The 11655-nt window shown below is 50.2% G+C and overlaps 4 protein-coding genes across 4 annotated transcripts; all 4 read left to right on the top strand.

Moving 5' to 3' along the window:
• Positions 1-1667: 1667 nt before the first annotated feature.
• CTAM01_13155 (uncharacterized protein) lies at positions 1668-1805 on the top strand (the record flags this gene model as incomplete). Its single annotated transcript, XM_060529160.1, has 1 exon — positions 1668-1805. The coding sequence occupies one exon, from the start codon at positions 1668-1670 to the stop codon at positions 1803-1805; it is 138 nt and encodes a 45-aa protein (XP_060376304.1).
• Positions 1806-2225: 420 nt separating this feature from the next.
• On the top strand, positions 2226-4697 carry CTAM01_13154 (uncharacterized protein; the record flags this gene model as incomplete). Its single annotated transcript, XM_060529159.1, has 7 exons — positions 2226-2729; positions 2791-2858; positions 2923-3055; positions 3119-3613; positions 3689-4051; positions 4114-4182; positions 4248-4697. 7 exons carry the CDS (start codon positions 2226-2228, stop codon positions 4695-4697), a joined length of 2082 nt encoding a protein of 693 aa, XP_060376303.1.
• Positions 4698-8183: 3486 nt separating this feature from the next.
• Positions 8184-8315, top strand: CTAM01_13153 (uncharacterized protein; the record flags this gene model as incomplete). The annotated part of the gene is made up of 1 exon (XM_060529158.1): positions 8184-8315. One exon carries the CDS (start codon positions 8184-8186, stop codon positions 8313-8315), a length of 132 nt encoding a protein of 43 aa, XP_060376302.1.
• A 319-nt stretch (positions 8316-8634) lies between these two features.
• CTAM01_13152 (uncharacterized protein) lies at positions 8635-10619 on the top strand (the record flags this gene model as incomplete). Its single annotated transcript, XM_060529157.1, has 5 exons — positions 8635-9159; positions 9230-9309; positions 9384-9516; positions 9583-10137; positions 10197-10619. 5 exons carry the CDS (start codon positions 8635-8637, stop codon positions 10617-10619), a joined length of 1716 nt encoding a protein of 571 aa, XP_060376301.1.
• Between the last annotated feature and the right edge of the window lie 1036 nt (positions 10620-11655).

Genomic DNA, 11655 nt, shown 5'->3' with positions numbered 1-11655 from the left:
TTTTTCTTCTATGTACGTACGGAGGAACTTGTTTACTTTGCAATGTCTCATCTCGAAAAGGGGGCAGATTCTTATTAGCATTGCACAGCATACCTGGGCACGTGCTGGGGTATCTGATGTACCCGTGCGTATAGCAGGCTCAGAGCCGAAATGGCAAGGTCGCAAGCCACCACGACCCCCTGCGCCCCTCACCGAGTTCCAGCGTCGAAATTTAGTATCTGAAGTAGTCTCTCACCGGTTGCTTCTTTATTGGTGATGCTGCCATAGTGGGGTGCTTCGATATGTATGTACTAAGGGGGACTTTCATGGATTTTCCCCCTGGCCCCTAAGAAGCATACACAGTAGAGGCGCAAACTGTCAATTCCCACAAGCTTTCCCGTGTTCGCGCATAGACCAAACCTTGCATACGTAGTAATCACGGTTATCCGGACCAGTTCCCCGTGTGCTCCGTAAGTAGACAACAAGGCCGAGAGTTTGGCCTATTTGCGCCGAGACTCAACCTTCCCGGCCTTTCCGTGCGACGATTATTCGTATGTACGGAGTACCCAGGAGGAACAAATTGTGACTTGATGCGGGTTGACTTCTATGATGCCTGCAGCTGGAAACAATCTGAAATCTGGAGATAGGAAAGAAACTGAAAGAAGAAAGGGGGTGGTATGTGCTGACGCCATCTATCATTCGATAGGTAGGATCACTTCAATCTTTTCTCGTTAGTTGCTATGGCTGTGCCCACGCTTCTCCTTGTGTGGTCGACTGCTTTGGCATCCTTGATTGCTCGGGCCAAGGAGTCGTTCCAAAGACATACTTCGTACGGAGTACTCTGTTGAAACATAAAAATAAACTCAAGCAGTTTGATGACCACTGACCGTGGAGCTCAGCAATCTGCCCCACCGGACCATCGAACTCCTTGATGCAGAGTCATTGTCAGGTGATTAAAGATCCATTGCCATTTTCTCCTGAGTCGTATTACAGTCTTCATTTTGACGTTTGACGTTTCGACAAACAAAAAAACACCATACGCGTTGTGAAAGGCAATCGCATTCTCGTGACACGCTCTTCAATAGATTTGAATTCCTGGCAGAGGCCCAGCATTGTATAATATCCCATTGGTCGCCTCTGGAGAGTAGGCGACCCGGGACGCCTGGCCAATCTTAGCGACAGCGTCTACACCACCCAACCGTCTAAGCCCGAATGTTCACCGCCCTCGACGCCCAATATCTTCAGGCCGCCCTGGTCTTGCTGGCCGAATTGACCCTGTGATCATGTTCATGGTCTCCAGACACACCATATGCAAAGATAAACCAATAGCGACTGCAGAACGGTGTCGTAGGGGGGTTGGAACGTGGGCGACGGTAGATCCTTGATTGTCTTCAGAGACAAAACTTGGAGGGGGATCCATTACTTCCCAAACATGGTACATAATACGCCCTTCTGTCTATGTTCTCAACTCCCGTTGTCATAGACTCCCTCATATATCATTTTCTCAGTCACTGACGGGCCGTCCCGCCAACAGCCGCCGCGCAAAAAGTATGCCTTCCGCTGGACCTGTGTGCGTCATTCCTATCTCTAGCTCTTTGCTTGCAGGTTTCCTCTCAATACGGGCGCCTAAACCATGAAATCTAGTCAAATACTGACGATGGCAATAGTGTTATTGTGGTCAGGGAGGCATGAACGTGGTCACCGATCCCTGTGTCAATTGCGGATACCCCAGGTGTTCGCGTTGTCGCGTCGACAAATTGCACGTTCGGCAACACTTACACCACGATACTTCCCACGGTCAGCACAGTCACGGCAGTTGTACGTAGCCACGTTCGGGAACACCTACATCACGATACTTCCCACGGTTAGCGTAGTCACGACGGTCATAGGTTGCAGAGGGAGGGCAACGCGGGCAACTCTTCTATTCTATCGCAAGATATTTACTCGGTATCGTACACAAGACCGTCATTAGAGTTTCCGGCAATATCCCACGCATCGGGACCCTAGCTTTACGAAAACAAAGACAACGAGAAACGAATCGCAAAACAAACATTCAGGTCCCAAACACGAAAGACAAGATTAAGAGTAATAATTGTAGTATCGCAGATTGGCGGAGTTTGAACATTTTACTATTTTTAATTGAGAGAGTTGCTGAGCAAGACGCTATCAAAAGTCACATCATCGAAGCCGAGGTGATACGGGTTGATAGAAACAACAACAAAGTCAAGAACGGGAGTGCACTAAACATGACATTACACCAAGAGAAAACAGCTTCAAGCTGTTCTCTCTCACCCCAGCCCGCGGATCCCAAAACAGAACCAGTTGGGCCGACTAAACTACCGAAGCCACTCGACGTACAGGTACCCAACAGGGTCGAGCAGGCGGGGCCATTTCCATGGCCGGAACGATTCTTCAACAGAAGGAAACTTCCTAGGGAATGGGAGAACACCCCATGGCTTTACGCTACCCTTCGAGATATGGAACAAGACCTGAAGTGCCCCGAAGAAGAAGACATATTGCGCTCCTTGCGAACCGAAGAGAACTGGGCCCCGGACCAGTTCCGGCTTGATATTTTCCTCGATATTCTCCGTGGAAGAACACTTCAGCAGTTGGAAGAGGGTGCATACGACGTGCCGGGAACCAAAGTTGCCCTCCTCATTGATAGCAACAACCTCGGCAGAGAACCGGTATTCCGACCATTTCTTGGAGGCTTATCAGCAAGGCAGTTTTTGAGAGAGGCGACCAAAGACGTATGTTCTTTTGAAATCCGAAAAGCAGTCGAGAATTCAAGTCTGACGCTTTCAAACGTAGCGCTATGAACTCGATGATGTACAATCTTCTGTGAGCAGTGGCTTTGTGGAGGCAGAACGCAGGTTGATGTGAGTCAAGCAAAAAACATATACCTTTTTGTGAAACTTCAGTTACTTACGTTCTTGCTGCTAGCTACGTGGTTGACCTAGATTCTTGGTCTATTCTGGCTCTTCTTGGATCATCTTCGGAGTCTCTGTACAGGGAGGTGACGGAGTGCATACTCAACCACCTCTCAGCCAAGAGTGAAATTGGTGTTTCTTTCACCGTAAGTCGTGGAACTCTATGTCTGTTGTTGGTTCATGAAGATAATGTACTAACGTTTGGGTAGACGGAAGGACCAGAAACGTTTTTGCTCCAACTTTCCTTTCCGGTCAGAGCCTTGCGTACAACAGCCGAACCGAGGACGGACGATCGGAAAAAAAGATCAAATGGGGAGCCTCTAAGATCATCGATGGACATCACGTTTATGAGAAGATTCACCGAGATGCCTATCGACGCCACTTCTTTCGACGTGATCTACTCAAGCCACACAAGTGCAATCGTCACGGGGTTTGATCAACATCGCTGGACCGGTGTGGCCTTGCTTGAGAGCTGGTACGAAGACGCACTCGACGATGAACCACATCCTGACATGGTAGCTCGCTATGATAATGACAAAGATGATGGACTGATTTCCGATCCACTTGGGCGAGGCAACGATGTAATGAGGTCTTCGTGGGAGCCTCGCAGCTACTTCATTCGCATTCTTCAAATCCGTCTCAATCAGATCAATGGCGAATGGGAATCCCTATCCTTTCACTTCCACATTGCCATTGCAGCAGCGGTAAGTCTGTGTCCCGGATGTCTTAATTATCGCAAGAGCTTACAGACTGACGTGGCGAATTTGCCTAAATCGCAGCTTAGACAGCACAAGCAGCTGCTTGATGACCTTTTACTAGTGTCTCGCAGCTTCAACGCCCAACAAGAAGCGGAGAGAAAGCTTGACGAATGGGAAATGATGGTTAAGCAAGCTGGAGACATTCTGAGAGGGCTGAAAAAGGTGCTTGGTGAGACTCTAAGTGGCGCCGCGGTTTTCACGGAAACCGACGTGAACTACTTCCTACACCAAGATGGCCGAGCTGGAGATGCCATAGATTGCATGATGCCCTTGTCACAGATCCGCAAAACATTGAATAAGATGGGCCGGACCCACCGAGATATCGTCGAGCTGCAAGAAACGTGCGAGTCAATGCTCGAGAGTGGTATTACTGGGAGAAAAAAGGTAGGTCCATGCGCGAAGTCCTCATGACTGCTCGAAATAGTGTACGCTAATATCTGAATAAGTTCATCTTGAAAAAGAAAATGAATGCGACGAACCCGCTGGAGATTAGAATGTTGTCTTGGACAACTATGGTATGTCGGAATAATAATCTTAAAAGTCCCGAAATGAATGGCTAATGTGATTATGTGGACGGCAGATGTCTCAACCACTCCTTAATGTAGCCGCAATCTTCAGCTGTGATGGTATCATCACTTTTCCGCGGACATGGTACAATTTCCTATACGCTCTCTTCATCATGGTAGCTGCTATGGGGTTCGTTGTAGTCTTCTTACTCCAGTTGGTGGAATCTGGCGTCAGCCTGTTTGAAAGAAAAGCTGGAGGTGAGACTTCCATAGAAGAGTCCAGCCGAAAACGCGGCGTGACGGGCCCGGTGAACACCAACAGCCGCTTGCCACCCCGCAGATCCACATGGTGCACAAGCGGGATGGGGCACTTCCAGAGACGAGCAGACATTGGCCTTCTTGATTTGTCGGGACGGAGCGTGCTGGGTCAGCCGGCGATAATAGAGCCGAGTCTTCCCAAGCCTCCCATCGCTATCTTGGCAAGCCATAAAGGCTATACTGAGCCTCTTGCTCAGTTGACGTGACGTGTTCACTTGGAGTCTTCTTTGAGAGAGCTTATGGTGTCCACGGTCACACTTGTCTATTCGAAGGTAAGGTACATGGTACCTCGATAAGCAATACCTAGTCTAATGTACTTAGCCAATCAAAGAACGCCGCCCGAACCTTAAATTCTCAACCCCATTATCCTACCGACGAGCCACGTGGCGCTTTGTCATAATTCGAAGCGCCTGCGCCACAATCATCGCGAGTGCCTGTCACCAGCCGGCCGTACCTTCGGTACTTAAGGCACTCCGTACACACTGATCGCATTTGTTGCATTGGACCACCTACCTTAAGGTAGTTTCAGTCAGAAATCAAAACAGATATATGTGGGGCACGTATGCTTTGCCAAAGACGGGCGGCTTCGATTGATGTTACGTCCAACTGGTTTAGTTGGCATTGCATATGTCCCCACGTGTTACCTTACCCAGGGTAGAGCTGAAAGCTCCGATTGACAGGCAACGTCTTGCTCTCATGCAGACTGGGATCGAGTCTCGGTAAGAGCCAAAAGGTAGAAGACGGCAATTCTACCCTTCGAAGGTCATCTGATCGATAAAGGCTGGACTGCGCAAGAAGCTGTTCATTGGGCTATCGAACGTCGATGCTTTCCGGTAAAAGTGTTGGGGTCTGGTTAAACTGGATTCTTATCCGTACCAACTTTAGCAGCTGCCAATTGGGTCTCTGAAGTTCTGGGCACCAACGGCTCGTAGCCGAGGTAGCGTGCAACAGCACCAATAGAATCACTCTCAAAGTACGATGATGGTGTGCCACGACGATGAAAATCCGGGGTGAAGGAGACTTTGGCACTGGTGTTGCTTGAGCATGGTGCGGCATCCGCAGTATCAGCCGACCCTGTTGTCGTGATTTCCTTTCATTGGGCACAGTATGTCGTGCAGGATTCATTGGGTAAAATCGATGCCGTCGCTGTGCGCCCCGTGACGGGCAAATTGAACTGCGTTTGGAGCGCCGCTTCAACCATCGGCGAGTTGACGTCTGACGATGCCACCCATCTGGCAAAACGGCCCGTTGAGCAATCGAGGCTGTAGATTTGAGTGGTAGGCACACGTTGTATGCGCCTACCACGGAAGCACCCTCCCAAAACAGGCACCACCCCAAGCAGAAACGTCACATGGGATGACATCGCCATTTTCACTGGGTGAGGTGCTATTTCTCGTTCGTGAATCGCGGTATGAGCCGATTGAGACGTTGATGGCGCTACACGTCACTAGAGATGTTTTCGGTGAGGATTGATGAGTGCAATATCTAGGCAGTCGTTTTCCTCGTGAGCGGTTGGTGAAGCTCATCTCACGATGTTGTTTACTTGGTCGTTAGGTTTCGCAAGTAATGCAGCCCAACAATGGCGGTGAGACATGTACACAGCCTCATTGGGGCCGAAGTCGGAGTGAGTTATGTCTCATTTAAATCAGTGAGACACCGAAAATATTGTCGTGTTGCACAAGACGTGACGTGCCCGCGGCGAGAACGCTTTCCTGCGCTTGGGAAATGATTGACGCATGTTGGCGGAGGACAATCGAAATGGGCGGTCAATATGTGTTCGCTATCAGATTGCCCAGTCGCAATTTGAGGAGATAGGGGTCATATCCGATAATAAAGATAAGCTCACGTCGGCCCATCGGGTGGGTACGGGTTCGAACTGTGGCTGTGTGTCTGATTTTGTACGGATATACGTAGTAAGGCGACGGCAGGCGGCCGGGCCAGGATTTACAAGCCAGAATATCATTCGCGGAAATGGGGTTGAAAGTGCAAAGTTAGGCCGCGCCCCCGCGACTCCAAAGGCTTCTGACGCAGCTTGAGATCGAGCCAAGGGCTCGCGTCACATGCTGCCTTTGTCTTTCACGGATATCGTGTGTGAGTGCCATCGGCAAGAGGAAAGTACTTTGGCGGAGCGTCTCGATTGGAGCCACGAATCCACGATGTTATCGGGCGTACGCTTCACAATACAGTATTGGGCACAACTGCTGGCGAGGCAATCGCAAAAGTGACCGAGGACAAGGGCAAACAATGCCTCGATGAATCGGCTTCTCCGACACTGAAAAAGAAAGATGTTGTTGGTAAACCGGTTGTCGGATGTATGGATCTCCCTGCCAACTTTTGCATGGGCCACAAAGGTGTGAAATAGGAACCAATTCTCCGGGACGGAAGGTGGATCATTCTTAGCGAGGTCCATCACGTGCCTCCCTCATGGGTGGAAGCCACCAGTGACAGCCCTGAGTCCTGACAAACTGATGACAGGGTGCTACGGATCAAGCTGCTTGTCAATTCAACCTCCCATCTGCATCGTCTCCTTTATGCACACCCCCGATCGCGTCTGCATTGTACTTTTTCGACAAAACTTTCCGGCATGGCCTCTCAACCGAAATCATTTGCCAATAGTGGCCACACCGACCATCTTCTCTGAGCCATCCGCTCGACCGTTGCTGTTACGTCCGCGACGGGCCCTTTGGCCCAGGTGATCACCAGGAAGCTCTCAGGTCTGGCGTCTTTCGCGCTGTCGAGTTCCCAGGTGATTGGAATTTCCGATCCCTGCAAACCTTACCCTACACGACTCCTGCATTTCGGCTTTGAGAACACTGAAGTCTGTGTTAATCGCGTAGATTCGATTGCTGCTTGATATGCCTATCGCAATATGCACGAGGCGGAGGCTTGCTGGCTCGCAGCCACAGCACCGCAATTGACCGACTTGACTGACCGGCCCACGTCATGTGACCTCCAAAAGTCAGACGGAATGTCTTGGGGATCTACCGGATGTCTTGACGCGTCGTGGATTCCAGCATGTTTTGTACGCCCTTCGTTCCGCTGCACCAGATTCAGGCCAATTCACCTGCCGATGAACGGCGTACTCAATTGGTGTCTCTGACGAGGTTTGCAACAAAACGGGCACGCCCAGCCAGGCCCAATCATCCCCGACTCTCCACGACCGCATCCTCCACACCACCCTCCACCTTAGTTCGCATCTTCAGTCGAATCCCAACGCGTGTTGTTCGCCTCACATATATCCCACCTGACAGCTGTGGACTTATTCGAATTCGGTCAAGGGTTGCCAACCTGCATGCAGGCGCGCCTGACGTTTGAAAGCCTTCGAAGCAGGCAGGGGGGCTCCGAGAAGAGAAAGAGGCAAGGCGACGCAGCTGCAGCCGACAAGTCATAAAGCCCACGCGAGTATCAACCGAGACCATGGTAATTACCACTTGCCATCTTTCAATGCCCATCCGACTCTCCATATAGCTCTTTACAACCACTCGCATGATATCCACCCAGCCACTGACGAATCGTTCCACCGAAAGCCACCCCGAAAAAAGTACGCCTTCGTCTGGACTTGCGTACGTATTTACTTCCTCACCTACTGCTTATCCAAAGCCTAGAATGACTGAATTTGCAACCCACCTTATTACTCATTACAGAATACTAACAATGTTTCTCGATCACAGTGTTGTTGCGGACAAGGCGGTATGACTGTGGTCATTGACCCTTGCCCCAACTGCCGCTACCCACGCTGCTCTCGTTGTGCCGTCACTAGAGTCCACGTCCGCCACCACGATCATAAGCCTTCGGATCACTGTCAGAATCGTAATACAACCTAGAGAGAGACCATTAGGTGGACGCACATAATTTGTATCAACATTTGGGGATTGTTAGGAACGGTTTACAAAAAGCGATATCTTTGCGGAGCCTAGACACTTCTGTACAACAAACTGCAAACACTACATCGACGTGTATAATTCGGGAATCGGGAACTCAAAAGTTCACAACAGGCTGGGAAAGACAAAAGCAAGACTGTTGGTTTATGTTCGGGCGTTGCTCATTCACAGGTTGAAGAGAGCACGAATCTCTTCACAATACTACGTGGCATTTTTCTTGATCTCCTGGCCCCCATCTTAGATATCACGATTACACGAAGCAATGGGTGTGTCCGCCGCTGGACCAGTAATTTCAACCTCGACCTCACCGCACCTTTCTCCATTACTGGAGCCAAGGGATGGTCGGATCGCGAATGGCAACTTGCCTGGGCACGGACAAAGTCATGGACAAGCCGGGGCATTCTCCTGGCCGCCCAGATTCTTCAAGCGGGAGCCTATCTCGAAGAACTGGGAGAACACACCCTGGGTTACGGCCCATGTAGAAACCAAGCCTCTAGAAGCAACTGAGGAGGTCATCTATCTAACTCCGGGAGAACCCGAGGAGGAAGACCCTATCTTTTTCCTCAGTACAGAACACAATTGGGCAGCGGACAAATCTCGTGTCGCACCTCTTGTCGCCTTCCTTCAGCGCGCAACGCTGGAGGAGCTCCAACAAGGACACCATCGCATTCCGACTGATAATGTTGCCATACTCGTTGACGGTAACATTTCGAAGAATAAGGTCCATCCACGGCAGTACCTTGGCCCCTTGTCGGCACCGAGATTACTGGAGGAATTGCAAAGAAATGTGAGTTATTAACGTCTTTTCAGAACGGCTACCTCTAGGCTTGCACACAATCAATACTAACCACTCGTAGCGCTACCATGAAGACGACAAGGGAGGTGACTCCATTGACACTGAAAGTGGACATGAAGCTGACGCAGAACGACGCCTGATGTAAGTATTCTCACGGTCTCCGAAGATTAGTGGGAAGAAATGAAAGAGGCGAGGAAGCTGATGTGTCTGTCTAGCTACGTCGTTAATCTCAGTCGGTGGGCCGTCCTCGCGCTCGTGGGATCTGCTCCAGAATCACTCTACAGGCAATTACCCGACTTCTTGCTTAATTATATCCTATCAAGACCTTCCCTTGGAGTGCATTTTTCGGTATGTGAATGTGGCTCCAAAGTCCATGACCAATTCAAACAGCTGAAGTAGTTTAATTCATTCTAGACTGATGGTCCCGAAACCTTCGTCATGCAGTTTTCGTTTCCATGCTGGGTATGGCGGACGTCGAAAACCTTGATACGAGACGACCGAGCCAAAAGTTCAGACGAGGACTCCCTGAGATCTTCACAAGATGTCACATTCTTACGCGCTCTTTCAGGCGCTCAAGCTGGTGGTGAGGGTGTCGACGCTATCTACTCGAGCCACATCAGCTGCATTGTGACTGGGTATGATCAGTTTCGCTGGACCTGTATACTGCTATGCGAGGCCTGGTTCGAAGTCGAAGTCATTGGCTTGCCAACTCCCGATAGCATCGCACGATATGAATGTGAGATGCAGGATGTGGTGGACACATTTGGCATGGTTGATGTGGTAAATGCGCTTGAAAACTGCCCGCTTTCAGATCCTCTAGTTCGTGGAAGAAGCATGATGCTCGACTCATCAACTCTAATGTGGCTCCCTCGGCCCTATTTTCTTCGCGTCTTTGAGGTTCGCCTGGGGCAGATCTATAAAGAGTTCCAAGGAATATTCTACAACTTTGACAAGTGGGTAAAGGGCATCGTAAGTCAGATCCGAGATTCAGTATAGGGATAGACGGCTGATCTTACAATGCGCTACAGGGCGTGGAGCATCAGCGTCTGCTGCAACGCCTGCATAAGGCTGCGGGTGATGATCAGACTACCATAAGAGTGAAAGATGTCTTGGATGAATTGGACAGTTTCGAAGATGGCATCCTTGAAGCGGAAAGGATAGTCAAATCACTGTCGCAGACTGTGGAGGGGATCGTTTCGAGCGGTGACCTGTTCATGACGACGGACGTGAATTACTTCCTTCATGCGGAAGGCCGAACAGGCGACGTATCAGCCTGTTACGCTTATTTATCGCAGATACGAAGGGCATTCACGGACCTTCGACAACTGCGCATAAGATTTAGGGACCTACAAACCCAATATGAGGAAATGATTAAGAAGGGAGTAGCTGCGAGGGACAAGGTAACGACCCCCGATGTACAGGCAGACACTGACGCTGGATCTTTCAACTGACAAGGTGAAAAGGCCTTGCTTCGCTTCAAGTTTCGGAAAGCTCAGCCCACTCCAGATCCAGCCCCGATTCCCGCTTCCATCGTTGTGCCCCAACAACCTTTGGTGGTTTGCGTCTCGGCTTGGATGACAGTTGTATGTGTTTCTTTCACAGAATCCCACCCTTTCTCAACGTAACATAATTTTGGGACAATCTTCTTACACATCTTGCCAGATCTCTCAACCGCTTGTCAACATAGCCGCCATCTTTGGCTGTGACGAAATCATCAAATTCAGTCGCACGCCTGGGAACTTTCTGGTCTCTCTCGCTCTAATGAGCTTGGGCATGCCCATTATCATCTGGGCTTGCATAGGACTAACCTCTGGCGGATTTGATTGGTCATTCATCAACTGCTCTCGAGAAAGAGGGAACGCAACCAACGCGAATCCCAATCTCAGAGACAGCTTGCAAGAGCCGATTGATGGTCCCGCAACTCACCCAATTCGTCGTGCAACATTGCACACAAGATTCATGGACTGGTGGCAGAGATACCACGTTGAGGAACGTCTGCCTTTCAGAGCGGCTGTTTCACTGGCGCCACCTCCTCAGGCGGGTGTTGATCTCAACGTTTTAAATATCCGGGATGGGGCCGATGCAGAGGAGCAACATCATGCTCCAAATCAAGCAGAGCCAGTTGCTCGAGCGCGCGAAAGAGCTTGAGACGAGATCATGACAAGATGGCGCGCTGCGTTTAGTCAGGTTGGGTCCTAGGATTTAACAGCTTGGAGGCAAGGAACACCCGCAGGCGCGTGGCTGGAAGAGTCACGGTCTCAGCTTCGTCGCGAAAATCTAGTGGACCGATCTTCTGGCGAGTCCAGAGCTCGGGCGCTACTATTATCTGAAGTAGTGGTGGGATCTCGAGACTTCCCAGGGGGCGGATGGGCACATGACCATCCTTCTCCTATGTCCAAGCTCCAATTATTACCAGAACTTCAGACGATACTCCGTACTATTCCTCCTTTATGCACATTTCGTCCCTTCATGTTCAATGAACCGAGG

This window comes from Colletotrichum tamarilloi, assembly GCF_030869305.1.
Source record: "Colletotrichum tamarilloi strain Tom-12 chromosome Unknown Scaffold_89.1, whole genome shotgun sequence".
Classification (NCBI taxonomy): Eukaryota; Fungi; Ascomycota; class Sordariomycetes; order Glomerellales; family Glomerellaceae; genus Colletotrichum; species Colletotrichum tamarilloi.
The sequence above is the reverse complement of the archived record's forward strand: the minus strand, read 5'-3'. Positions and strand labels throughout refer to the sequence as shown.